General features: G+C 39.9%; 1 protein-coding gene across 1 annotated transcript; it reads left to right on the top strand.

The window, feature by feature from the left end:
• Positions 1-354: 354 nt before the first annotated feature.
• abcc4 (ATP binding cassette subfamily C member 4 (PEL blood group)) lies at positions 355-26,759 on the top strand. The gene is made up of 31 exons (XM_008425465.2): positions 355-579; positions 1,926-2,036; positions 4,129-4,249; positions 6,169-6,393; positions 6,502-6,591; positions 9,475-9,638; positions 10,200-10,325; positions 12,682-12,931; positions 13,664-13,771; positions 13,907-13,996; positions 14,177-14,368; positions 15,335-15,429; positions 15,504-15,590; positions 17,622-17,718; positions 19,127-19,327; positions 19,851-19,988; positions 20,063-20,100; positions 20,172-20,281; positions 20,364-20,510; positions 20,591-20,670; positions 20,881-21,031; positions 21,107-21,226; positions 21,300-21,410; positions 21,493-21,593; positions 22,322-22,513; positions 22,574-22,729; positions 24,599-24,688; positions 24,896-25,068; positions 25,226-25,331; positions 26,054-26,188; positions 26,259-26,759. The coding sequence occupies exons 1-31, from the start codon at positions 506-508 to the stop codon at positions 26,346-26,348; spliced, it is 3,969 nt and encodes a 1,322-aa protein (XP_008423687.1). The 5' UTR covers positions 355-505; the 3' UTR covers positions 26,349-26,759.
• Positions 26,760-27,245: the final 486 nt, after the last annotated feature.

The raw sequence follows: 27,245 nt of genomic DNA, 5'->3' as shown, positions 1-27,245 counted from the left end.
TGTACTGCTTTGTATGTGTCTGTCACATAAATTACTAACAAAATTCATTGAAGTCTTGGATTGTGATGTGACAAACTGGATGAACTGAATTTCATAATGCACTCTAAAACTGTTAGTGGTTCAATGAGATATTTAATTTTTTTAACCAATCTTTAGAACATAAAGAGACAAATATATAAAAGGAAATATTTTATATATCTTCTGAGTTTAAATGGTGAATAAAATGGTGAATTAAATCATTAAAACACCGTGGACACCTAGCCAATAGCATGGTAAGAATGTTTTTTTCTGGCCAATCAGGTGTATTGAGGGCGGGGCGAATGGGAGTTCTTTCTGTTTCTTTTATTTCGCTTCAGCACCTTAGACCGGACGTAAGGGGTTACGCAAACTCACGTTCGGGGTTAGCCTTACCCTCATGTAACATGCATGTCCTACAAAGTTACGAGACATAACCGTGAACTGCAGTTTTTAAAAGAGGGGAGACGCGTGTACCTCCCTGTTAGTCATGGAAAAAGTCCGGAAAGATGGCAAGAAGAACCCGGCGGCGACGGCGAACATTCTGTCCAAGATATTTTTCTGGTGAGTGGGCGCAGAGGTCTCCCAGTGGTGAACTGGTTTTTTTTTATCAGTAGTAATTTCGCGGGGAGTTTAAAAATGGACTCGGTAAGGATAGGAAGGGTGACTTCCCGCATTCCGCGCGGTCACTATTCATTTTACACAAAGTTAGTTTGAGGAGACAACGTCATGAACAAACAGAAATTCTGCTCAGGTAAAAGAAACAACCGGCAATGAATAAACGTCCTTTACGTCAAGTTTCAGCGCAGGTGTTTTAGATTAGGCACCTGCAGTGGAGGAGTTTCTTCTAAACTTCACTTCCTTATACCCTGTTTAATTTTTACATGACTGTCTGTGTTGGTTCTAATTTCATAAAACTTTTTGCGAGGTTTTGTCTGTTTTTATAAACTTTTAATATGTTTTTTTTCCTTTTCAATTCGTAACACACCTTTAAACTGATTAGACCAGTCTGAATCACCACAGAACTGTTTTACGACATTCAGAATCCATTTTTATTACACTATTATTGTCGTTTCCTCATTATCTATCGTTATTGTTACACCGATACACAAACCAGAAGGCACTTTGGGTTAAAAACGTAGCCCAGGAGGAAATAAATAAATAAAAAAAATTATTTATTTATTTTACCAGACTGTTGAAAGTTGATKTGTGAAGCTTTGAGATAATAAACGTGACTATACGTCTGGTTTGAATTATTTATTTTTTGCTTGATTGATATCAAAATGCATAAAAAAATCTGTTCTGATAATTCTAAGAATTTGCAAATTGAAAACGTGAACAAATTGTTACAACATAGCTATAAAAAAACATGTCACTGACAGATTCTCTCTGATTTTAGAAAACTCTTCTTTCAATTTGAGAACTGAACGTTTCCCTCATCTCTAGCAATCTCTTCTGTCTGGGTCATATATCAGCTGACCCTTAAGAAATAGCCTAGTGCAAGAACGCATGCAGTCGGGGTCAGGTGGTATTGGCACGGTTTGGAAAGTTTTAAGCTGTTGATTTGTTGTGTAAAATTATCTTAACTCCAAAATACGAGCATTAAAGACTGATTCATCTGTCGACCAAACACTTAGAAAAACACACAAACCTTTCCGTTTGTGTGTTTCTTRTATGGTAGTCTGAGTCATTTTTCCTGTTTGTGGCCTGAGATCTGCCTCCATCAGATTAGCAAGAACTGTTTCATCAACATTTTCCAGTAATATTTACACTTTTTAGTCGTGGCTGCAAGTCTTTTTGATGGGTTTTTGCATCCATTTACTAAGTTTCCTTTTTCTTTCCAAGACGGTGTGGATCTAATCTGCTGAATAAAATCATGAATACCTTTCAACCTCTCATCTCTTCATCAGGTGGCTGAACSCTCTGTTCAGGATTGGCTACAAGCGCAGGTTGGAGGAGGAAGACATGTATGAAGTGCTCCATGAGGACAGGTCAGAGGTGCTGGGACAGGAGCTGCAGAGGTACACAAACTTACACAACTGCACAAATAAAGGCCTTAAAATATCTTAAGATAAGTTGGTCTTTAGTCTTTTTTTTTTTTTTTTTTTTGCAGTAGTCTTGTCTTGACAAGACTATTTAATCTTGTATATTCTATGTTTTTATTTTTTGTGTGTTTTTATTGGACATTTCTGTCAGGCAAAAACGTTAGGCGTAYTCTAGACTATTGAAGCTACTGCTAGCTGGCCGCTAATATACCCTTGCTAGTGCAAATGTATCGACAGAGTTCATACATTTCTGTAGATTTAAAAAAGCATTCGAAAGATTGTGTTGTATGAAAGTATGAAGCAGGAGAAGAATCAAATGAATTATATAATCTATGGAACAATTAAGGTTGTTAAGAAGAATTGGGACATAGGAACACAATGTTGATGTTGAAACACGGCGGAGGCAGTATCAGGCTCCAGGATGACTTTTGTTCATATGTAAAGGTAAAAAAAGTTGTGATTTGTTCTTACTCAGGAAGTTTTGGCTCAAAATCATCAGGGTTCTGCTAGAAATTGTCAGACGTGTCCAAATCCTGCTTATTTCTTAACGTTAAAAAATAAATGGAGAAATATGCTTTAACATATTCAGCTATAACTGCTGTTTGTTCAAAATGTTACTTTGCTCATCGGGTATTATTTGACTTCATGTGGCTTCCAAAAATGACCAAATATTGAACTTCTTAAAGCTTTTATTGTTTGCTAATTGAGCTTTAAGAGTTGTCCTTTAAAACGTGTGATTTCAGATCTCAGTCATCTCTTTGTGTAGCCTGTTAAAATGTTCTGCGGTTGGCTGCCGTTGCAGTTCAGATGAAGGAAATATCAGCCGTGCAATGATGATGATGATGTGGGTATTTGTGGGAATGGAGTTTAACTTCCTGATAGGTCAGTTGTTTTTCCCTGAAGCACAGTAAAGTCATTGTAACTTGACAGATGATCTGATATATAAGGACCAAAACGTTTAATTTTCATGCTTTCCTGCAAGCTATGAACCACATTTTGCATTATGAAATTTCTTACAACCAGTAGGGAGAAGTTATTTTTAAAATACAAATATCTACATGCAAACACTGTGGTACAGTGTTTAACTTTGATGGTCACCCATAAATGCATCAATAAAAGCAACAATGACACAAAAACTAGACACTTCTTCAAAAGTAATTTAGACTAAATTGAAACTTGTTCAAAATTTGATCCCAATCTTCTTTATTCTTATGTGAATTTTTTCTTGAATAAAAACTAAAGTACATCTACAGTGAAACTTGGGGTTGGAAGCATCATGCTTGCACTTTTAAAAATTTTKTKTRAWGWMKSTTACGGAGTGAAGCTTCTTCAAACAAAACGGAGGCTCGTATGTCTTTTACTGAACTTTTCTGTTCAGTTCTTTATTGAAGAGAGAAAACGGCGACAGCTGATAACGGCRACAGCTGTTCGTAACCAAGACAACCAAAATATCAACAAAGCAAGATAATGACAAAACAGAACCAGATACTTAAGCATTCTTCAAAATAAAAGACTTCTTCTATTCAAATAAATCATGTCTTGCACTTAAATATATTTCACTTCATCCTTGTAATTATATACAATCATGTTCAATTCAATTAATAATAATCATGTAATTTAGGCTTAACATAYAATTGTAAATCAGTCACTTATCATACTGAACAACATATAAGTGTAAAAAAGTCACAACAATGTCAGAAAAATCTGGCATTTCAATTTTTTTAATCCACTCTATCTTCTCCTGTCTTAATAATGATCATTGTGATTCATAAAAAAGGCAAAAAAAATATATTCTCCAAGAAGGTGCAACCTTTGATTTGCTAAGTTTTTTAAAGTTATTTGTTAAGTTATTTAAAGTTTGCACCAGTGTTACTACAGGCTGCACAGCGCTGATGACTGTCGATGTGTTCAAACCTGCCTGTGACCTGCTTTAACTCACAGCGGAGCGGGCTTTGTTCCTTAAGTAATGCTGCTGCTGTCTCAGAGCCGAGGCTCGGCTCATCTTGATTCAAAGATTTCTAAGCCAATAGACCTCGACTCATCCGCTTCCGGTTCTTCTCCCTCACAGATACTGGGACCAGGAGGTGCAGAAAGCTGCCAAGGAGATGAGGACACCTGGGCTGACCAAATGCATCATACAGTGCTACTGGAAGTCCTATGGAATGCTGGGAATCTTTACACTTCTAGAGGTCAGAGGTCTGTCTGTGTGAAATGTTGAAGGTTCTGACACAAACTGGGAAAATAGGAGTGTATACTTCATGCCTTTATTCCCCATCCTATTGTCTAAAACGCTTTCATCCATATTTTTTGTTTTCTATCCATTTGTTTCTCAGTCATCCATCTTTTCTTCTCATTACAGTCACATTTTTGTTGTTGTGGAATCCTATATTTTTAAACCTGCACTGATTCACATTTTTCACTTCCAATACCGATACCAATATCTAAGGTTTATTATCGGCCAATTCCGATGCAGAAAATTGACTTATAATTAGGCCTGTCGCGATAAACGATAAATCGATTAATCGATTAATCGCACGATAAATTAAACCTATCGACCTCATTTTAATTATCGGCTTTATCGGCTCTTCCTGCCATTTTTTCTTTCTGTTGATGACACTGAATAAAAAAAGGCTCACCTCTGGTGCTCTCCACTGACCCTTTCTTCTTCTTTTCCACAGTGTAATGTTCAGTGCATTACACTAAGGAAATGCGCTTAGTTGTCGGCCGACTGTCGGCCCATTTTCAAAACKTGAGAGACACATTAGCCGACAGAAACCCTAGGTATAAAGSTTCGATTGGGTTCGTCATGCCGTGTGGTGTCCAGCCACCTGGGCACAAAATAATGGCTACAAGTCCATTTAACTAATTTTAAAATCAGGCATTAATCAATGCTTTACTAGAATCTACCTGTGATGCATGTGGCTATAGAGTCAGCGTAAAGTCCTGACTGAATGAAAATCATTATAACCTATTTATGTCACGTTAACGAAGAGCAGCTGAAAACTTACCGGGTTTATCAACTGCTGTAGCAATTTGGCTCCAACTCCTCTCCTTGTCATTTCTATATTCTTTGCACGAAATGTTGAATAAACATTAATGTTGTTTCCACATATCATCTCCAATGTCCGCTGGACTTCTTGTTGTTCCATGTCAGCTGTTTGGGATTCCCCTCCGTAATTTCCCCTCAGAAASCMCGGAGGAGAATCCGYGCTTTCTGATTGGCTACCTGTCACATTCAGCGTTAAGCTCTCAGACGGGGAAAACCCCTGATTTTGATCGGTGACTATCTAAATCACACTGCAGGATGATCAATTACAAAATCACCAGCAATAATCTCAGATTGTTGACCGATCTAAGATTTTCGTAAAGGGAAAATAGGGGCAAAAAATCGTGTGGCATGAACTATTGCATTAGGTAGTCGGATGTGCCCATCTTCTCTATTTAAATCTAGTGATTACTGAAGGGCAATATAGTATACAGACTTCATAATCTGTACTCTTTTGGTTGAATGCAGTGTTTATTTCCACTTTGGCTTTATGTTGTTTAGTTTTTATTCAAGTACTTTTTTTGTTAATGGAGACTGAGAATCCATTTTATTTTTGTTTTTGGTTGTTTTGTTTGTTTAGTTTATCAGTTCCAGTGTGATGTGTTCTTTTGAAAATAAGGTGCATCTATGGCAGGAAATAGCATGCAGTATTACGTCATTTCCATTAAATTAGTGTCAGAAGGTCTTGAAACAATATTATCGTTTATCGCAATAGTTTTTTTTAGACAATCGTCCAGCAAAATTTATCGTGACAGGCCTACTTATAATGTTTCTKTTTTTAAATGCAGACATAAATGTACTCAATTGCAAACATATTTGATAACTTTGCACCAGTACAAAACACTTACACACACCATTAGCTTGTCAATATCTCAACATTCAAAAGATAGTACTGATAGTTTCAAAGAATATCAGATTTTTTTTCATGTTTTTATGATGCGTTTTTTGTTTTTTAATAAGGAAATACAGCATCATTTAGACACCAGGTTTTTTTTTTTTTAAGTTTGCAGAGAATTTTTATAATTTCTTATCTTTAATCATCTTGTCTCTGCTGGAATGTAGGAGGGCATCAGAGTGATCCAGCCAGTTTTTCTGGGGGAAGTGATTCAATACTTTGAGAATTACAGTCCAGATGACAGAGAGGCTTTGAATAAGGCTCTGGGCTACGCAGCCGGCCTGTCCGCCTGCACCATGGTCCTGGCAGTGGTCCATCACCTCTACTTCTTCTACGTACTGAGAGCGGGCATGAAGATCAGAGTGGCCATGTGTCACATGATCTACAGGAAGGTCCGTTTCAGGGAAAAAGAGGTTCTGATTATCATTTAGCAGTTTAATCCTGGCACTGCCTGTCAGGTCAGATCAGTTTTCCTTTAACCATTGCTCTTTTTTTTTCAGGCTCTGTGCCTGAGCAGTTCAGCCATGGGAAAGACCACCACAGGCCAAATAGTCAACCTTTTATCCAATGACGTCAACAAGTTTGACGAGGTATGAGAAAATGAGCTGCTGTCTCTTTTTCAGGGTTCAGTGCTTGGCAAAAAATCTTATATCACCTGAATTTCTCCACTTTTTGCCACAAATTATGTGTTATAATTGGATTTTATGTGTTAAACCAACACAAAGTAGATTTCCGTCTAAATGTCTTACAAATAAAAATCAAATTAATATATTTTGATTTATGTGTTGATGGATGATATCCAAACAAATTTTGTAATGAACTGTATTAAATATTTTTCACATGTATAAAAACTGCTTGCCAGTAAAAACTGAAGTATAGGAATAAGAATAAAACACCAAAAATGAAGAAGACTGGTTGGTAAAAGTAGGTTGATGGTAGGCTGATTGACACCAAACACCTTAGGAACAATGCAGCCTTTTTGAAAAATTAAACTCTCAAATGTCTTCTTCAACTTCAAAGCCCAAATTTAATTTCTACTTTGTTTCTTTTTTAAAAGGCTTCAGTTAAACTGGCATGTATAAAACCAAAAAATGTGGGCTATTTTTCCAAAGTATTTCCCACATATTAATCTTTGAACTGTGTTTCATCTGCTGACATCTAGGAACAAAAACTTTCCCCAGTCATTGTTTATCCAGATTGGTCAGAAATATGTCTTCCTAAATTAGTGTTAGGATGGTAAATTTAAAAAAATGACAGGGAAAATGCTAAAGATCTGAAAAACTTGCTATTTGTTTTAGTTTTAACAAATAGGATTTAGCCTGTTCATTATATTTCTTTGCACTATTAACTGGTTTAAAGTTGACTTTATGACAGATAAATATCCTAAATGACACAAAGGGATATCACCTSTTCCCTCACTGTTAAGAGAATGTTGTTAGTTACCAAACCTCTCAACCATTGTGCTTTGCTGTTTACTGTCTGTTGCTGCAGGAGTCAAAGCTTCACCAAATATTTGTATTTTTTTTTCACATTCTGCAATTTTTCCTCTTTGTTTTGCTCTGTTTTTTTTCGGCACCCACTTTCCTCTTTCGACTCTCCATTCCATATTCAGCAGGTGTGTTTATGCCTTCGTTTAGCAGTGACAGACATCCTCTAAGCTATCCGACACTTGGTTTGTGCTCAAGTTAAATGATGTGATAGTGTTGATGCAGTGTTAGAAAATGATCAAATGTTTAATTTCTGAGCCTGTCGGTTAACATAAATGTTTTGACCCAAAACTGCACCGGCCGCCATGCGAATGCCCGATTGTCATTAGGCCTGTTGCGATAAACGATAAATCAATTAATCGCACGATAAATTAAACCTATCGACGTCGTTTTAATTATCGGCTTTATCGTCTCTTCCTGCCTTTTTTCTTTCTGTTGATGACACTGAATGAAAAAAGGCTAAACTCCAGTACTCTCCACTGACCCTCCCTTCCTCATTTTCTTAGTCTCATGTCCAGTGCACATGACATGAGATGTTGGATTGTCGGGCCATTTTCAAAACCTGAGACCACACATTAGCAGACAGAAACCCTAGGTATAACGGTTCGATCGGGTTCGATCGAACCGTGTGCCGGTGAACCGTGTGGTGTCCAGCCACATGGGTAATGGCTACAAGTCCAGTTAGCTAATTTTAAAAGCAGACGTTAATCAATGCTTTACTAAAATCTATCTGTGATGCATGTGGCTAAAGTCAGCAAAAGTCCTGACTGAATGAAAATCATTATAACCTATTTATGTYACGTTAACAAAAAAACAGTTGAAAACTTACCGGGTTTATCAACTGAGGTAGCAATTTGGCTCCAACTCCTCTCCTTGTCATTTCTATATTCTTTGCACAAAATGTTTAATAAATATTAATGTTGTTTTCATATATCAGCTCCAATGTCCGCTGGATTTTGGGTTGCACATGTCAGCTGTTTGGGATTCCCCTCGTAATTTCCCCTCAGAAAGCAGAGRAGAATCTGCGCTTTCTGATTGGCTACCTGCCACATTCAACAGGCTGCATTAAGCTCCCAGTCGGGGAAAACCTCCTGATTTAGATCCGAGCGGTCACGACGATCTAAATCACATTACATGATGATCGGTTACGAAATCACCAGCGACAATCTTAGATCGGCCAACGATCTAAGATTGTCATAAGGAGCAAATGGGGGCAAAAAATCGTGTATTGTGAACTACTGCATTATGTAGTTGGATGTGCCCATCTTCTTTATTTAAATCTAGTGATTACTGAAGGGCAATATAGCATACAGACTTCATAATCTGTATGCAGTATTCATTTCCACTTTGGCTTTATGTTGTTTAGTTTTTATTCAAGTATGTTTTTTGTTAATGGACTAAGAATCCATTTTATTTTTGTTTTTGGTTGTTTTATTTAGTTTATCAGTTCCAGTGTTATGCGTTCTTTTGAAAATAAAGTGTATATTTCTATGGCAGGAAATCACGTGCATTATTAGTCATTTCCATTAAATCAGTGTCAAAAGGGCTTGAAACAATATTTTCATTTATCGCAMTAATTTTTTAGACAATTAATCGTCCAGCAAAATTTATTATGACAGGCCTAATTGTCAGTCTACCTGGTCGTGTCAGAGCTGTTGGAAATGTGTTCGCCACAAGCTGTGGCAGGTCTCTGTTTTAGGCCTCATTACCCTCTGAGCACTGAACTCTGTTTGTGTGTCAGGAATGTAGAGTTTCATGTTAATCTGCGGGGCAGTGCGCGCTGTGAAAGCCCTGGCTTCTGGAGGGAGTTTGTTTTCTGGCAGTGGGTGGGATGCTAATTACAGCATGCCACCCTTTCATACCTGACTCGACCTGAGCCTGTTTGACAGAGGGGAGAAGAAACTCTCACCTTGATGGAAATTTAGATTTGTTTTTTCAACTGTTGTGTGTTGTAGTTGCAGCTCAACACTGACTCCCTGCCTCTAGGTGACTATTTTCCTGCACTTCCTGTGGGTGGGGCCACTTCAGGCAGCTGCAGTTGTGGGGCTGCTGTGGGATGAAATTGGCCCCTCTTGCTTGGCGGGAATGGGGGTTCTCCTGTTCCTCATGCCCACCCAAACCATGTTTGGAAGACTCTTCTCTAAGTTCAGGTAAAACACACTCACCACTTGTCAGGATGTAGTTATCCATCTGCTGCTGATGTTGAACCASAGTATAAAATATGTTAAGTGATTCTTCTGTGCAGGATTCAGTAAGCTTAGATGTCTTTATCAAAGTCTWTATATTATATTTTTAGAATAATAAACTTTATTTAGAAAGGCTCATCATTTCATGTGCTGTACCAGATTGTAGCATAGGTTACAAAAATGGATATGCAATACAATAATAAAATAAAACAGAAAATATAACACTTCAAATTGCTTTCTAATCACAGTACACAGACTACAATACACATGGATGAACTAAAGCAAGTTAATAGACTAAAGAAAATTGTGCAAAGCAGAAGGAAAAGTCAAGACTTTCTGGCTCTTTTACAGATGAAAATATAAATACACACATTATTTTCCTTCTACTTCACATTTATGTGCTACTTTGTTTGAATGTCAAATGAACTACAAAATTCTGAAGTTTGCCATTTACCTGAACATAGAGGACATTTGGATGCTGAAGTGCATCTCCAGCACACTCAGTGTCCTACCCTTCCTTTTTAGGAGTAAGACCGCCGTGCTAACAGACAGCCGAATCCGAACAATGAACGAGGTTGTATCTGGAATGAGGATCATCAAGATGTACGCTTGGGAAAAACCTTTCTCTGCTCTGGTGTCTGAGGTCAGAAGGTAAAAACAAAAACCAACGTCACAGACGGTTCAAGTTCCACAAACAAACAAATATTTGACTAGAAGTTACAAAACCTCTAGTCAAATATGTGTGGCTAATTATGTGACATCTTTTAKKGCTTTTCATGCCTATTTATTAACAGCAGATACAATCTGTTACTTCCCAGAGAAAAGTYACCAGTTTATAGACTTCACAGAAACATTAATAAAGCGTTGCTGCTGCTTACAGACTTGTATCAACGATTACTTTCTAGATTACGACTAATCTGAAAGGTGTTAGACGTGACCACTGAGAATTTTCTGAGAAAAAAAAAGTCTGTGATAAAAGATGAAGTTATTTTTTTAGCTGTGAAGATTTGTTCTCATCAGAAAAATGTTCAGAGTTGAACTTGCTGATGCTGCTCTGTTGCCGTTTTAGGGTTTACGCTTCACGGGAGTGTTTATTGTTTTATGGTTGGGAGATCCTTCTGTCACCTTATCTACCTTTTCGTTGTTGCAACATGCATATACTTCATCACATAAGAATACTGTGAGTTTATAGTAAACGATTCTTGGAAAACAAGAGTTCACTGTGTATTTGTATGTTTTCTGCAATACAATTGCAAAGAAAAATAAAAGCTAGATATGCGTCTTTGCTGTGCTCTGCTCCGCTGCGCACTTCACCGATGGAACAAAATCATTTTTGAAAGACGGGACTAAAGTTGATGTATTAAACAGAGTGATGCTAGGGGCTTTCTTCTTGGATGATGTCAGTGTTTTTAACTTAATTTTTCATAAATGCAAGGGTTTGGAGATTAGTGTTAGTTGCCCAAGTTGTAAAACAAACATTAGCTAAAGTTTACAGTCTGAGCATCTGACCTGCTGATGGGAGTTAAATCTTGGTGATAGCATTCAGAAAATCCGCAAAGTTTCTCATGGGAGGAAGTAATGCTTTTGAYTGGGTCATTGAGAATGCAATGCTTGAGAGTTTTCAGTGTTCTTGCATAGGATGTGCTAAGCTTGCTTCTGGACTCTGGCCTGGAGCTGTGGATAAAGGTCCACATCTTGGAAGTTGTTAAAAGTGTGTATTTTTTCTCTTGAGCAGTGTGTGGCCGTCTGCCATAGAACATCCAGGCATAAATGTTCAACAGTCATGAGTGAAAGGGAAGCTAAGACAATTTTGGCAGCACTAAAGTTAAAATATTTTTATCCTGGACCTCAGAGGCAGGGTGCTATGCTCGACAATGAGTCGCTTACTTTGTTTCAGTTGAAATTGTGTTCAAAAAATATCTTCTTCTTGTCAAATTATTCCTAGAGGCAATGGAATGTAACCCTTACAAAATCTCTTGRAAGGAACAAGTTTTTTCTACAAACATGTTTCTGATGGGGCTCTTGATACAATTGGTACAATTGTTTCAAAGAGAACAAACTTATTGCAACTCTACCACACACCAGGGCTGCACAATACTAGGAAAACATGTGCCAATATTGGTCAGTGTTGTGATAATGATCTAACTTGTGATTAACAAATGACTCAATGTTGAAATTGTTTTACTGTGGGTTCTTGGTTAACWTAGATGTCAGATGAATAGTCTGCCCAGTTAGTTAAAAATAATTGTTTCCATCTCAACAACAAGCTTCTGTCAAGTTTCTACTATTTAGGCACTGATCTGACTTTTACAGATATGCTTAAATAACTTGGAAAATGTGAATGTCTTGAGTTTTATACAAAATGAATCTMTACATTTTAGTACCTGGTTATCATTATATATAAAATTATCATATCTGCATCAAGTTACAAAACTTATGAATTTAGTGTTACCAGTTCAGTGCGTCAACCATAGACAGAAAATGTGATTTTAATATATTTGTTCTGTCAACTATAAACCTAGTTCATCTCATATCTGCTATCACCATCACTGGTGTACTTAAAATAATTTAAGATAAGTAAACAACACTTAGCCCGGCAAGGGGAAGTTAAGCCTGGCAGCCCGCCAGGCTTATAGKACACTGTGAATACAAATGTGCTCTCTTATGTTCTTGCTAGCTTTTATATATGTTCTATATTCCAGTGTTGTGCTACCATTTGGATCGCTGCCCCACATTTCTGCAACAGGATAGTGATGCATAAAAAAACTATTTAAAATATATAAACAACACTTAGCCTGGCAGCCCACCAGGCTTATTGTAAACTGGGGTAGCTGTTTGAAATTACACTGTCATCCTGAAAGAAGTAAAAAAAAAAATCTGATTATTGCAATGAACAGTCCAAATTACTTTCAACAAAACTTCAGTACTGCTCTCTGTCGTCTTGTTGTTTAACCAAGCCGACTCTAATCTACCTAAACCATCCGAATATTTCTCYTTGTCATCCTAGGAAGGAGATCTCCAAGATCATGAAGAGCTCCTACCTGCGAGGTCTCAACATGGCCTCGTTTTTCTGCGCCAGCAAGATCATCGTGTTCATCACGTTCACCATCTACGTGCTGGTGGGGAACCCCATCTCCGCCAGCCGTGTGTTTGTGACGGTGTCGTTGTACTCGGCCGTGCGCCTCACCGTCACGCTCTTCTTCCCCAGCGCCATTGAAAAGCTGTTTGAGACCCGTGTCAGCGTAAGGAGGATTCAGGTATAAAAAGGACTCAAAACTTTCCGAAAGCAGCTGAAGTAAATCAAAGGTTTAGGTTTAGCATGTAGCCAAACTAAAGTCGATTGAGTGGAAATAAAGTGATATTTGCTGAGTACCAGGTGTAACCATGTCATAGATTAACTGTTGCTGAGCTTCAGTGAAGTGTCAGTTTTTTTTAAATCAGCATGACTTTGCTTTTATTGACAGAACTCATAAAGATTGATACGTCCCGTTACAGTGCTGATGTCACTACTATTTTATCGCTCTAATGTTCAGCTCTGTTAGTCTGTTATCTTCCACTCCAGATTTCAGTGTAGTTTTATAACCTCATGGCCACCTGACTACTGTAGTAAACCACATCCATAAAAACACCTGAGTGAGAGACAGGAAGCTATTTTACAGTTAAAAATCTAAATTCATTGCTTAGTTTAACTAAATTAAATTAAACTTGAGATGCTTTTAGGTTTAAACTTTATGTATAATATTAAGACGACGTACATGGACACAATAAGTCAGATGAAACATTTGATGCAGTCTATGATAAAAAATGTTTTTAAAGTTGATTATTTTCCTATCCAGAAATCTATATAGTCAATACAATCTCTCAGACAGACTCACAGTTCTTTCTGTTCAATCCTGTTTTAAACTGTTATGCTTTAAATCACCTGTATCGGACCTTGTTTATTAGTATTTTTAAAATCCATTTTCTCTTTCCTCTTTCCTGTCGTAAAGGAGTTCTTGCTGCTGGATGAGATCACAAAAACCAGCATTGCTCTTTCAAAGGAGGACAGGAAGGATGTTGGTGTGGAGCTCAATGATCTTACCTGCTACTGGGACAAGGTGGGACTCTACCTTTTATTTACAAATGTCAAGAGAGAACTGAAAAGGAAACTTTTTTCTAAGTTGGAGATTTAATTCTGTGGAAAGTTAGGTAAAGAAAAAAAAAAAGTTTTTGTTGTTTGTTTTTTCTTCCAGAATTTAGATGCTCCGACCTTGCAGAGCATCTCCCTCTCTCTGGATTCGAATCAGTTGTTGGCTGTGATTGGACCAGTTGGAGCTGGAAAGGTCAGGCTTTGCGATTCCCAGTGGTGTGAAAAAGCATTGGCTACCTAACAAATCTTTCTTCCTCCCTTTTAAGAGTCTATTTTCTTTTGAACGTGTTCCTCTTTAAGATCTTTAAGCCTACTTCATGCTGATAACCCAGAGCCGTTGGTCAGCTCCTGACATGTTTGCATTTTCATGCAGTCGTCCCTGTTGAGCTCCATCCTGGGAGAACTTCCTGCTGAAAAAGGGGTGATGAGGGTCAAAGGTCAGCTGACCTACGCCGCCCAGCAGCCCTGGGTGTTTCCTGGAACCATTCGCAGCAACATCTTGTTCGGGAAAGACCTGGAAGCTCGGAAGTATGAAAGAGTCATCAAAGCCTGCGCTCTGAMAAGGGTGAGGTGGATTCTCCCAGTATTTTTAGTGTGGAAGTTATGATTTTAAAAAAAACAAACAAACTAAATTATCTTTAATTTTTGGTTGTTTTATTTGAAATGATTAATCGTGCTTAATTGTCAACTAATCTTGTCGTCGCTTAAACGTTAAATGGAATATACGGACACAAAAAAKACTATTTGTTGAAAGAATAACAGAGCAATAATTAAGCAAAAATATATACATTTTGCATTTAAGATGAAAACTTTTTCTGTACGCATGTTCTATCCACARCTCCTCAAGTGGCAGCTTTAGCTTCACCTGGTTCAAATTAACTAAAGAAATGCCTTGTTTTTGCATATTAGGCAATAAAATATTTATTTTCTTGTTTTAAAAAAGAAATTTAATTATTTGAATCTYTTAATCTATTTCTAATATATAAGAAAGGCTTGAGTGGTTAAATGAAAAATTTGCAGAATGTACCAATTTTTTAATTGGACTGTCAGGATAATTTATTACTAAAATAATTGTCAGTTGCTGCCATTATTGTAAGACTTCAATGTAAATATTGAAAATKTACTTTTTCACCTTAATAGTAAGGTTTAACCAAAGCCCAGACTCAAGTGTGTGTGTTTGTGTGTGTGTTTACCTATTCTGGATGTAAAAAGCTGGACTGTTAATGTTTACTAGGCTGATAAAGGACAGGTCAGGGAAGAGGTGTCTGATAAATGAGTTACCTTGGATGGCTGTGAATGGACCGACTGAACTATAAGCCTGTACACCATGTGCCTCCTGATCAACTTTATCTGTTTTATATGAAGTTGTCACTGATCAGCCTTTAAATTTGCTGATWYGTTGTTGGTTTTGAAATCTTCTTTTTATGTTTAACCCCCACGAACCCGTGCATGTTGGTCCTTTTACCCTTTCTAAGATAAGTTGGGGATAATCGCCATTGTCGGTCTTGTAAATGTTATGTTTTATGTGTAGGACATGGAGCTGCTGCCAGACGGGGATCAGACTCTGATCGGGGACAGAGGGGCCACCCTCAGTGGGGGGCAGAAAGCCAGAGTCAACCTGGCCAGGTAAGCAGGAAACCAGACGAGTTGAGATGCATTTGTCCAGGATAAACGCTGGAGTGAAGTGTGTTCTGTTTCAGGGCTGTGTATCAGGACGCAGACATCTACCTGCTGGATGATCCTCTCAGTGCCGTGGATGCTGAGGTCGGCAGACACCTCTTTGAAGAGTGAGTCCCATCCAGTCTGCTCAGCTGCACGCTTCATTAATCAGGACAATAGATTCCCTGAATTTCCCASACAGGAAATGGGTGTAAAGCCTCTTATTCAGATCCCAGATCCCAGCCAGAGGAAGTTGCTGTAAAGAGCAGGGTGGAGACCTGTCAACGTGCTTACTGGAACTTTCCTCTCTTTTTTCTTTTTGAAGGTCTTAGTGTTTTTGTTCAGGATTAAACAATGGCCAACAGTCCTCTGGTTTAATTCTGATGTGCAATACTTCTCATCTAAGAAGGCAGATGAAAAGGAACAGAACTGGGTGTGGTGGATAAAGAGTGAAAACACACCTTATACAGTGGGGAGAACAAGTATTTGAGACACTGTTGATTYTTCAGGTTTTCCCACTTTCAAAGCATGTAGAAGACTGTATTTTTTATCATAGGCACTCTTCCACTGTGAGTGATGGAATCTAAAACAAAATCCAGAAAAATACAATGTACGATTTTTAAATAATTAATTTCCATTTTATTGTGTGAAATAAGTATTTGATCATCTATCAACCAGTAAGAATTTTGGCTCTCACAGACATGTTAGTTCTTCTTTAAGAAGCCCTCCAATCCTCCACTCACTGCACCTGTTTGAACTTGTTAAAGAAAAAAGACACCTGTCCACACACTCAATCAATCAGACTCCAGCATCTCCACAATGCCCAAGACCAGAGAGCTGTGTAAGGACATCAGGGATAAAATTGTAGACCTGCACAAGGCTGGGATGGGCTACAGGACAATAGGCAAGCAGCTTGGTGAGAAGGCAACAACAGTTGGTGCAATTATTAGAAAATGGAAGAAATACAAAATAACGGAAAATCTCCCTCGGTCTGGGGTGCCATGCAAGATCTCACCTCGTGGAGCATCATTGATCTTGAGGAAGGTGAGGAATGAGCCCAGAACTACACGGCAGGACCTGGTCAATGACCTGAATAGAGCTGGGACCACAGTCTCAAAGAAAACAATCAGTAACACTCTATGCCGTCAAGGATTAAAATCCTGCAGTGCACGCAAGGTGCCCTTCCTCAAGCCAACGCATGTCAAAGGCCGTCTGATGTTTGCAAATGACCATCTGAATGATCCAGAGGAGGAATGGGAGAAGGTCATGTGGTCTGATGAGACAAAAATATAACTTTTTGGTTTAAACTCCACTCGTCATGTTTGGAGGAAGAAGAATGATGAGTACAACCCCAAGAACACCATCCCAACCGTGAAGCATGGTGGTGGAAACATCATTCTTTGGGGATGCTTTTCTGCAAAGGGGACAGGACGACTGCACCATATTGTGGGAAGGATGGATGGGGCCATGTATCGTGAGATTTTGGCCAACAACCTCCTTCCCTCAGTAAGAGGGAAGGAGGTCGTGGCTGGGTCTTCCAGCATGATAACGACCCAAAACGCACAGCCAGGGCAACTAAAGAGTGGCTCCGTAGGAAACATCCTAAGGTCCTGGAGTGGCCTAGCCAGTCTCCAGACCTGGATCCAATAGAAAATCTTTGGAGGGAGCTTAAAGTCCGTGTGGCCCAGCGACAGCCCCGAAACCTGAAGGCTCTGGAGGAGATCTGTATGGAGGAGTGGGCCAAAATCCCTGCTGCAGTGTGTGCAAACCTGGTCAAGAACTACAGGAAACGTCTGATCTCTGTAATTGCAAACAAAGGTTTCTGTACCAAATATTAAGTTTCTTTTTTCWGGTGTATCAAATACTTATTTCACACAATAAAATGGAAATTAATTATTTAAAAATCRTACATTGTATTTTTCTGGATTTTTGTTTTAGATTCCATCACTCACARTTGAAGAGTACCTATGATAAAAATTACAGTCATCKACAAGCTTTGCAAGTGGGAAAACCTGAAAAATCAACAGTGTATCAAATACTTGTTCTCCCCACTGTATATTTAATATAAAGTGTGTTCAATATAAGTGTCAGCAGCAAATGCTTGTCAAGTCCTAATAAACTTGGAGTTAGAGCTTCTCATTCCTGCTTGCTGTCATCAGGTGCATCTGTGGGCTGCTGAAGAACAAGCCTTGCATCCTGGTCACCCACCAGCTGCAGTACCTGAAGGCTGCAGACCAGATCCTAGTACTAAAGGAGGTTGGTTTGRATACTTTCTCTTCCCTGCATGAACACATCCTGTCCCGTTTGGCTCCTCTACCTGGCAGGCTTAAACTGCTATTCATCAGCAACATTTCCATGACCTCCAAAATCTGGCTGCACTGCATTCTGATCACAGGTCAGGGCATTAAGAGCAGGGTGGAAGCTCTGTAGTGAAGGAAGATTATATTTACTGATGTTTTAGAGCATCAACGCAGCTTTTAAATGTCAACCTGTTGCACAGCTGGGAACGGCTGCCATCATTCAGATCAATTGTAGCTTTGTTTCTGAACGTTGAAGTGAATGCTTGTGAAAAAGTCCTTTGACAGGTTGGTGAAGGGCTGAGTTTTAACTCAGGCTTAGAGGTATCGGCTTAGGGAAGTTAATATAGACATATTTCACGTCTTGTTTTACAGTCGTTTACTTTTTTTTTTCAAAATCAACTGAATCAGCAAAATTGAAGAAGCTGAATATTTCTGCTAAGCACCGCAGTTTCAGGTTCCTCAACTGACTTGAATCGTTCCAATAGGTTATAGGGTATATCTGTGCTCATGTTTCCACATGTCTTTGTGTTTCTTTTCTGTCTAAGAAACAGGGATATAGTACAGGGTCCGTGCATCCTTCAAAATCCATATTTAAGGCTATCGCACATCTAAAATTAAGGCCTTAAAATATCTTAAATTAATTCAAAGTAAGTTGGCCTAACAAACGACCGGCCTTAGGGAAGCTAATAAAAATGTAATTAATGTGTGGTGCACAGCAGAACTTTTAAGACAGTTTAAACTCGTATCTAAATTAAAGGCCTTGAAATGTCTTAAATTGGATATATATTTAGATAATTTAAGACATTATAAAGCCTTCATTTTAGAAAAGAGTTTAAACTCCTATTTGACATAAAGGTCTTAAAACATCTAAAACTACTTTATAAAAGTAATTTGGCCTGTAATACATTACCTGTCTTCAATTTTGTATGAACAGATCTAATACATATTGCATATTCTATGTGTACAAGACTTTCTATCAGGCAAAAGTTTGAGTCGCATTAATATCTTCCTTGCGTTCTGTGACTCAGGACTGTTGAGGCTATTGCTAACTAGCTGCTAACATACCTTTGCTAGCCAGCTAGCTTTCTTTCAAATTTCTTGCCAGTTGGCTGGAGAAATTAGTACATTTCTTTACAGATACAGGTCTGAAATTCCACTCTTAAAGGTCTTAAGAAGTCTTAGCTTTGAGTTGATGGAGCCTGCACAAACCCTCATCCTGTTGTTGTAAAGTTATGAAGACAGATATTTGGGGTTTTCTAAAGCAAGAAATAGAAAGCTATAAATAAAAGCCTGTATTTTGCTGCTGAGATGTGTAGTTGTTGGCAGCAGTCCATAAACGATGACTGGTTGTGTGTGTTCATCAGGGCCACATGGTGGCAAAGGGAACCTACACGGAGCTGCAGCGCTCCGGACTGGACTTCACCTCTTTGCTGAAGAAAGAAGAGGAAGAAGASCAGCCGCAGTCTCCACACGACATTTCTCCCAGGAGCAGAACTCTGTCYGAGATGTCAACTCTCTCCCAGCACTCCTCAGTTAACTCACTCAAAGAYGGAGATCACTTACCGGTTGGTACAGCGGTCTGTTACGCCCCCTAGTGGTCCACCATAAGTTTTCACAGAAAAGACAGTAGTTGTTTGTGCAGCTGGTTCACATTAGCATTTCTTATCTTAGCATTTAGTTACTCAGATACTTTTAATTACTTTTATAGGAGCTTAGAGGAGAGTTTTAGTAACATTTTTGTTTGATGGAAAATTTAAAACTGACCTTAAATTCTCAGTACAAAAAGTCAAATGACTGAGTGTTGAAGCTGTGGTTTTAAACACGCTACCATGAACACAGCAGCTGATTCTGCTGCTTTAATATGCATTTGCCCTTTGCTTCTCTAATTTCAGGTCCTCTTTTTCTTTGTCTAGTATGACTGCTGGTCACGTTTGGTCTGTTTGCGTGAAGAGTCAGCAGTGCAGCTTCATTCTCACACGTGTTATTAATTAAACCACAATAATGCTCTCCTTATTGTTCAACCTCTCTAAGATAACATTAAAATTAATTATATTTATGGGAATCATGCTTGTTGGTGTTCCTTGGCAGACAGAGGCAGTCCAGGCGATACCAGAGGAGAGTCGAGCTCAGGGAACCATCGGAATGAAAATGTACCTGAAATACCTGAGAGCTGGAGCCAACGTCGTCGTCCTGCTGTTTGCCGTGGTGGTTAACCTCCTGGCTCAGGTACAGCAACAACAACCCAGCCATTTATATTAGGAAATATCAAAACAAGTAAGTAATCACACTTTCTATTGTAGGTATCGTATGTGATGCAAGACTGGTGGCTGGCGTACTGGTAAGGAATTCTCTGTATTCACCTCCTGATGCTAACAGAGCCGTTTYCTCATTTAATCTGCCRTGTTTCAGGGCAGGAGAGCAAGACAAGCTAAGCGGCACTAATAGCAGCATGGCTGCAAATGGAACCAACACCAACACAACAAAATTGGATTTAGGTTTCTATCTGGGTGTTTATGGAGGTAACCTGCTTCACAGCCTGCCCTGTTTTGTAACTGTTTGTCTGCTTCCTGCTGATCAGAGAGTCCTGCTGATTTCCTGCAGGTCTCACTGCAGCCACCATCCTGTTTGGCTTCATGAGGAACATCATSCTGTTCTCTGTGCTGGTGAAAGCTGCCCAGAGCCTCCACAACAGCATGTTTAACGCCATCCTCAGAGCGCCCGTACGCTTCTTCGACATCAACCCCATTGGTAAGCGAAGAGAGCGTTATTAACACTTTGTGATCCAAAGAGAACCGAATGTTATATTCTCACTTGCTTTGTCTCTTCAGGAAGAGTGTTGAACAGGTTTTCTAAGGACATCGGCCAGGTGGACTCCATGCTGCCCTGGACGTTTACCGACTTCATTCAGGTGAGGACACACACAGCAGGAGTGGGTGATATGGACCTAAAGTTTTATTRCGATATTTTGTGGTACTATTGGAATAACAATGAAAGTGAYGATATGAAGTATTTATTACTACTTTTTTTTGTATTTAACAAACAAATGATGAACTCTAGCTTYAATCCTCTTCAACTAACACTGAYGTTTGGGTGTGAACACATTTGCTGTGATTTTTAGGTGTTCCTGCAGRTTCTCGGCGTGATCGCCGTGGCAGCGTCTGTGATCCCATGGATCCTCATTCCGGTTGTGCCTCTCCTCGGATTGTTCCTCTTCTTGCGCCGCTACTTCCTGCAAACCTCCAGAGACGTCAAGCGGCTTGAGTCCACCAGTAGGCGTCTCAAATGGATTRASTTTAATTTTGCCGTTTTGTTGCTTCTCCCTGACAAGTCTTCGTGTCGTGCAGCTCGCAGTCCCGTCTTCTCCCACCTGTCGTCGTCCCTTCAGGGCCTCTGGACGATTCGGGCTTTTGGAGCAGAGGAGCGCTTCCAGAACGCCTTCGACGCTCATCAGAACCTCCACTCAGGTTCTGCCTCTCCCTGCATGTTTACGTCCACTGATCTTAAACCTTTGTACTGACGTTTTGTGGTTGTGAACAGAGGCCTTCTTCCTCTTCCTGACGACGTCTCGCTGGTTYGCCGTTCGCCTCGACGGGATGTGCTCCATCTTYGTCACCATCACTACTTTTGGCTGCTTTTTGCTAAGAGACCGTAAGCCAGAGTCAATCAACTTGCACTTCTACACCACTAGAGGGTACCAGAGTGTAACCTTCAGAACTTTTTCTGCCGTCAGAGCTGGATGCTGGTTCTGTTGGATTGGCTCTGTCCTACGCAGTGACTCTGATGGGAATGTTCCAGTGGGGCGTCAGGCAGAGCGCTGAGGTGGAGAACATGGTGAGACACCACTTAAAGTAGAAGTTATTGAGCTTCACATCATGTTATGATGTTATTCCCTCATCAAAAACACACCTGGAGTGTTTCCTTGGTTCTCTTGTATATRTTTGAGAAATCCTTTAATCTGCTGTGGCAACCATTCAGCTGTACAAAACACCTGGAGCTTCAGAKGAGAAAACARCAATTAGCAAACACCTGGTGGAACTGCACTTCTACTGTGCTGTTGCCTTTACCAGCGCTGGTAGAAACGTTGTTAAAGGGTTAACAAAGGAGAGATGTTGTGACACATCCTGAAGGCGGAGTTTCAGAAAGAGCCGTGGTTTTTAAAGAGACAGAGGCCCAATTTCAAGGCTTTAAATTACAAAGTAAAATTTCTTTTAAGTCATATTTATATAGTATTTTTATAACCGAAGGTAACCTAGTTAGAGCTATAAAATGGCACTATGTGGTAGGAAGATGCATAATACTGGTCCATTAACTCAGTTTATAGAAGATCATTGAGACTGATATGGGAGCATCATGCTGCCTTTATTGACCAATAGGGGATAACTTTGACATAGGAAAATGAACAAGAAACTTTTAATGATCAGATATGAATAAAAACATTAGAAAATACAGATTTAATGATTTAATGCATCAAATGCCTCTAGTTAAGTATAAACTAGGCAGAGATCATCACATTTAATAAAAAAAGTGCAATAAAGTGATGGTGTGAACTTCATCCACAGATGACCTCAGTGGAGAGAGTAATGGAGTACACTGAACTAGAGAGCGAAGCACCCTGGGAAACAAAGAAGCGCCCTCCTCCTGATTGGCCGAGCAAAGGCCTGGTGACCTTTGACAGTGTCAGCTTCTCTTATAGCGATGACGGCCCCAGGGTCCTGCATGGCCTCCAGGCCATGTTTCGGCCGCAAGAGAAGGTGAGAGGTTTGTTATCTAAAGCCGCTGCAGACAGAAGCTGACCGTCCTCCATTTGTCAGGTCGGGATCGTCGGGAGAACCGGAGCCGGGAAAAGCTCTCTGGTCTCGGCTCTGTTCCGCCTGGCAGAACCTCAGGGAAAAATCTACATCGACGGGGTGGTGACCTCTGACCTGGGCCTCCATGACCTGCGCCAGAAGATGTCCATCATTCCTCAGGTGAGGTCAAAGTGGAACTGAGCTCATGTACACTCATGTGAATCGTTTCCCATTTGTCACATTAAAACCACCATCAGTATTTTATGTCAAACACATATTAGGAAAAACTAACAAAAACTCAGCTTTGACAAGTGGAACCAAGAAGTTTCRTGATGAATCTAAAAGCTCAGTCTAATTAGATGGAGAGCTTCTGAACAGCATTATTGAAGTTTTGCCAAATATTCTSAACTGTATCCAGGTCTGGACTTTGACTGGACCGTTCTTGCACACAAATTTTGTCCCTTGGGCTGTATGTATGTTCTCTATTGAGCTCTATATTCTCATTAACTGAGAATATTCCCTGTCTTTAAAGAAAATCCANTTAATCTGCTGTGGCAACCATTCAGCTGTACAAAACACCTGGAGCTTCAGATGAGAAAACAACAATTAGCAAACACCTGGTGGAACTGCACTTCTACTGTGCTGTTGCCTTTACCAGCGCTGGTAGAAACGTTGTTAAAGGGTTAACAAAGGAGAGATGTTGTGACACATCCTGAAGGTGGAGTTTCAGAAAGAGCCCTGGTTTTTAAAGAGACAGAGGCCCAATTTCAAGGCTTTAAATTACAAAGTAAAATTTCTTTTAAGTCATATTTATATAGTATTTTTTATAACAACCGAAGGTAACCTAGTTAGAGCTATAAAATGGCACTATGTGGTAGGAAGATGCATAATACTGGTCCATTAACTCAGTTTATAGAAGATCATTGAGACTGATATGGGAGCATCATGCTGCCTTTATTGACCAATAGGGGATAACTTTGACATAGGAAAATGAACAAGAAACTTTTAATGATCAGATATGAATAAAAACATTAGAAAATACAGATTTAATGATTTAATGCATCAAATGCCTCTAGTTAAGTATAAACTAGGCAGAGATCATCACATTTAATAAAAAAAGTGCAATAAAGTGATGGTGTGAACTTCATCCACAGATGACCTCAGTGGAGAGAGTAATGGAGTACACTGAACTAGAGAGCGAAGCACCCTGGGAAACAAAGAAGCGCCCTCCTCCTGATTGGCCGAGCAAAGGCCTGGTGACCTTTGACAGTGTCAGCTTCTCTTATAGCGATGACGGCCCCAGGGTCCTGCATGGCCTCCAGGCCATGTTTCGGCCGCAAGAGAAGGTGAGAGGTTTGTTATCTAAAGCCGCTGCAGACAGAAGCTGACCGTCCTCCATTTGTCAGGTCGGGATCGTCGGGAGAACCGGAGCCGGGAAAAGCTCTCTGGTCTCGGCTCTGTTCCGCCTGGCAGAACCTCAGGGAAAAATCTACATCGACGGGGTGGTGACCTCTGACCTGGGCCTCCATGACCTGCGCCAGAAGATGTCCATCATTCCTCAGGTGAGGTCAAAGTGGAACTGAGCTCATGTACACTCATGTGAATCGTTTCCCATTTGTCACATTAAAACCACCATCAGTATTTTATGTCAAACACATATTAGGAAAAACTAACAAAAACTCAGCTTTGACAAGTGGAACCAAGAAGTTTCRTGATGAATCTAAAAGCTCAGTCTAATTAGATGGAGAGCTTCTGAACAGCATTATTGAAGTTTTGCCAAATATTCTSAACTGTATCCAGGTCTGGACTTTGACTGGACCGTTCTTGCACACAAATTTTGTCCCTTGGGCTGTATGTATGTTCTCTATTGAGCTCTATATTCTCATTAACTGAGAATATTCCCTGTCTTTAAAGAAAATCCAWTGCTGCCACYACCATGTTTTGCTGTGAACATTTCAGAAGCTTTTATTCTAAAGTTTAAATACCCAYAGGTGGATTTAACATTTTCTTATTTCTGTGACTTGTGAACCCAGTTGGTTTTGTTTCCAGGACCCGGTGCTGTTCACAGGCTCCATGAGGAAGAACCTGGACCCTTTTAACCAACACTCAGACGAAGAACTGTGGAACGCCCTGCGAGAGGTCAGCACCAGCTGCCCGTTTCAAACATGACCAAGATGTTTCATATGATTGATTAGAATCCAAAAATTTATTTTATGCTGCAAAAAAAATATTTTGTCATTTAMAAGCCAAACTAAGACATTCAGTYTAAAGCCAGACCTGTTAGTGAACTGAGTCTTTGGTAAATGAAGCTTCTGTGTTTTAGTTCCTGACGTCTGTTTCCTTCAGGTGCAGCTGAAGTCCGTGGTGGAGGAGCTGCCTGGAAAGCTGGAGATGGTTCTGGCCGAGTCCGGCTCCAACTTCAGTGTGGGTCAGAGGCAGCTGGTGTGTCTGGCCAGAGCCATCCTGAGGAGGAACCGCATCCTCATCATCGACGAAGCCACGGCCAACGTGGACCCCAGGTAGAGCTGCTGTACATTCACTACAATTCAATTTAAMACAGAGTATTTTATCCATTTATAGTCTAAGTTATGTTTTTAATTTACCAAGTCATCAAAATTTATTRGTTAATTTCTTGTACATGAACTGTAACATTGGGATGTTGTGCTGTTGTCACAGGACAGACGAGCTGATCCAGAAAACCATCCGGGACAAGTTCAGGGAATGTACAGTGCTCACCATCGCTCATCGCCTCAACACCATCATAGACAGCGACCGGATACTGGTGAGGCCATTTTACACACAAACTAAGGTTCAAAATTCATCAGCAGCAAACTCTCAATAAAGTTTATATTGATTTCCCACCGGCAGTTAGCAGTTATATATATGCAGGCGGTAACAGAAAAGGAAACAGAGAGACAGTTGGAGTCTGTGCAGTTTCTGCTGAAGATTAATTACCACCTGGATGACAGTGAAAGTTCCCAGTTTGTGTTGCCTGGAGCAGAGATGCTGCTTTTGAAGTAGTTTTTTCCTCAAGTCAAATAGCATTGCTTTAGGTGCATGTCTACCTGGCATTACATTACTGTTAACGTTTTTAAATAAATGTCCCTATAACATAAGATAATTTGTGGGAAAAAAATTCAGCTCCTCTGCTTCCTCTCTGTGGTTTGACTGTCATTTGCAGAAACAACCAATCAGAGCCAGGAGGAGGGTCTTTGTGCTGTCAATCACGCTGCTGAAGCAGTGCTAATGGTGRAGGAACAACTTAACGCTACTAGAAAACTGTTTATCTCCTGGCATCAGAAAACAAGCTCTCTTCCTGGCTCTGACTGTATGTTTCTGGTTGAGCGTTGTATTTCTGCACATGGCAGTAGGACTACAAGGCAGAGGAAGTCGGATCATCTGTTGATGTTTTTCATGTACAAAAACTGTGTTGTGTAAATTCCAGGTGTATGGGTTCCCCACACAAATGTTGTTTGTGATATGTGTGTRTGGTTTCATTTGCAGGTTCTGGACGCRGGGCAGATCCACGCATACGACGAGCCRCACATCCTGCTGCAGGACACCAAAGGCATCTTCTATAAGATGGTGCAGCAGACTGGGAAACAGGAGGCAGCGGCGCTACGGGAAGCAGCCAAAAGGGTGAGCTTGAGTCATAAAAGGTAAGCCAGGCACAAGTAAGAAAATAGACTGACTTGAAATGCATCTCCAGGCTTACGACAGCAGAAGCCGTCCCAGCGTGGTGAACGGAAACGTAGACAGAGCCGATGTCAACTTGGTCATCTTTGAAACGGCTTTATGAGCCGAGAAACGTAAAGCTGCTTTGGTACCGGTAGAGTCCAGAGAGGGTGCGAGCCGAGGAGGCCCGTTCTTTGGAGAGAGCACCGACCTGCTGCAGGGAGGAGACAGGTGTCCGCTGCCAGGCAACCGTTTGCACRCAATGCTGCTGGTTTGTGTAGAAACTGTTCAGATAGAACACTACATGTTTTCTACTTATGTTCTAAGTGGCTTCCATGTAGCGGTGCCTTAAAGAAATGGTCTTATGATTGTTTCTAAGTGCCTTATTTGTGTTTTACAGCAGTTTTTATTTTAGTTGTTAAAGTGTTTTATCCAAAGATGCTGTAAGAACTGTTGGCATTGTTGCACAAAATGAGCATCCAAAGCTGAACTTTGTATATGTTGAAGATGTCAGTAAAAATAATTTTTTACTTTGTTTTCAACTCTGTCCTTCTTAAAACCTTGACAGGAAACCCAACCAAGCTGAGCACGTCATTTCTGCATRGTGAAAAACATGAATATATTTGCAAATTTWACCTCAGCTGTYGATTTCTAACACTCAGTGGACACTTTACTAGGCATAGCTAGAAAAGGTTGCTAAATTACATGGTTAAGCTTGCAGTAGATACGTTTTTCCTATATTTGTTACAACTATTTCCATCTGAAGAAATGCAACGCTTCAGATGAAAACCAACCAACCAGGAGGAAGATCTTAGTGTTATCATTCAACTAAATGTGCTCCTGTCAGGCTCTGTAGCATAGCAGGGAGCAGCACATACACAAGCTTATTGAGAGCGCCAAGATCCTCCTCCYAGCTCTGATTGGTTGTATTTCTGTAGTTGGCACTGGGGGAAAGCATATTGTTACAAAATGGGAATAATTTTAACAAAAGGAAACCTGTTTTTAGAAAGTTACATGCTGT

The sequence above is a fragment of the Poecilia reticulata genome, linkage group LG2 (assembly GCF_000633615.1).
Source record: "Poecilia reticulata strain Guanapo linkage group LG2, Guppy_female_1.0+MT, whole genome shotgun sequence".
Taxonomy (NCBI): domain Eukaryota; kingdom Metazoa; phylum Chordata; class Actinopteri; order Cyprinodontiformes; family Poeciliidae; genus Poecilia; species Poecilia reticulata.
Note: the sequence above shows the minus strand (reverse complement) of the source record. Positions and strands in the feature narration are given on the sequence as shown.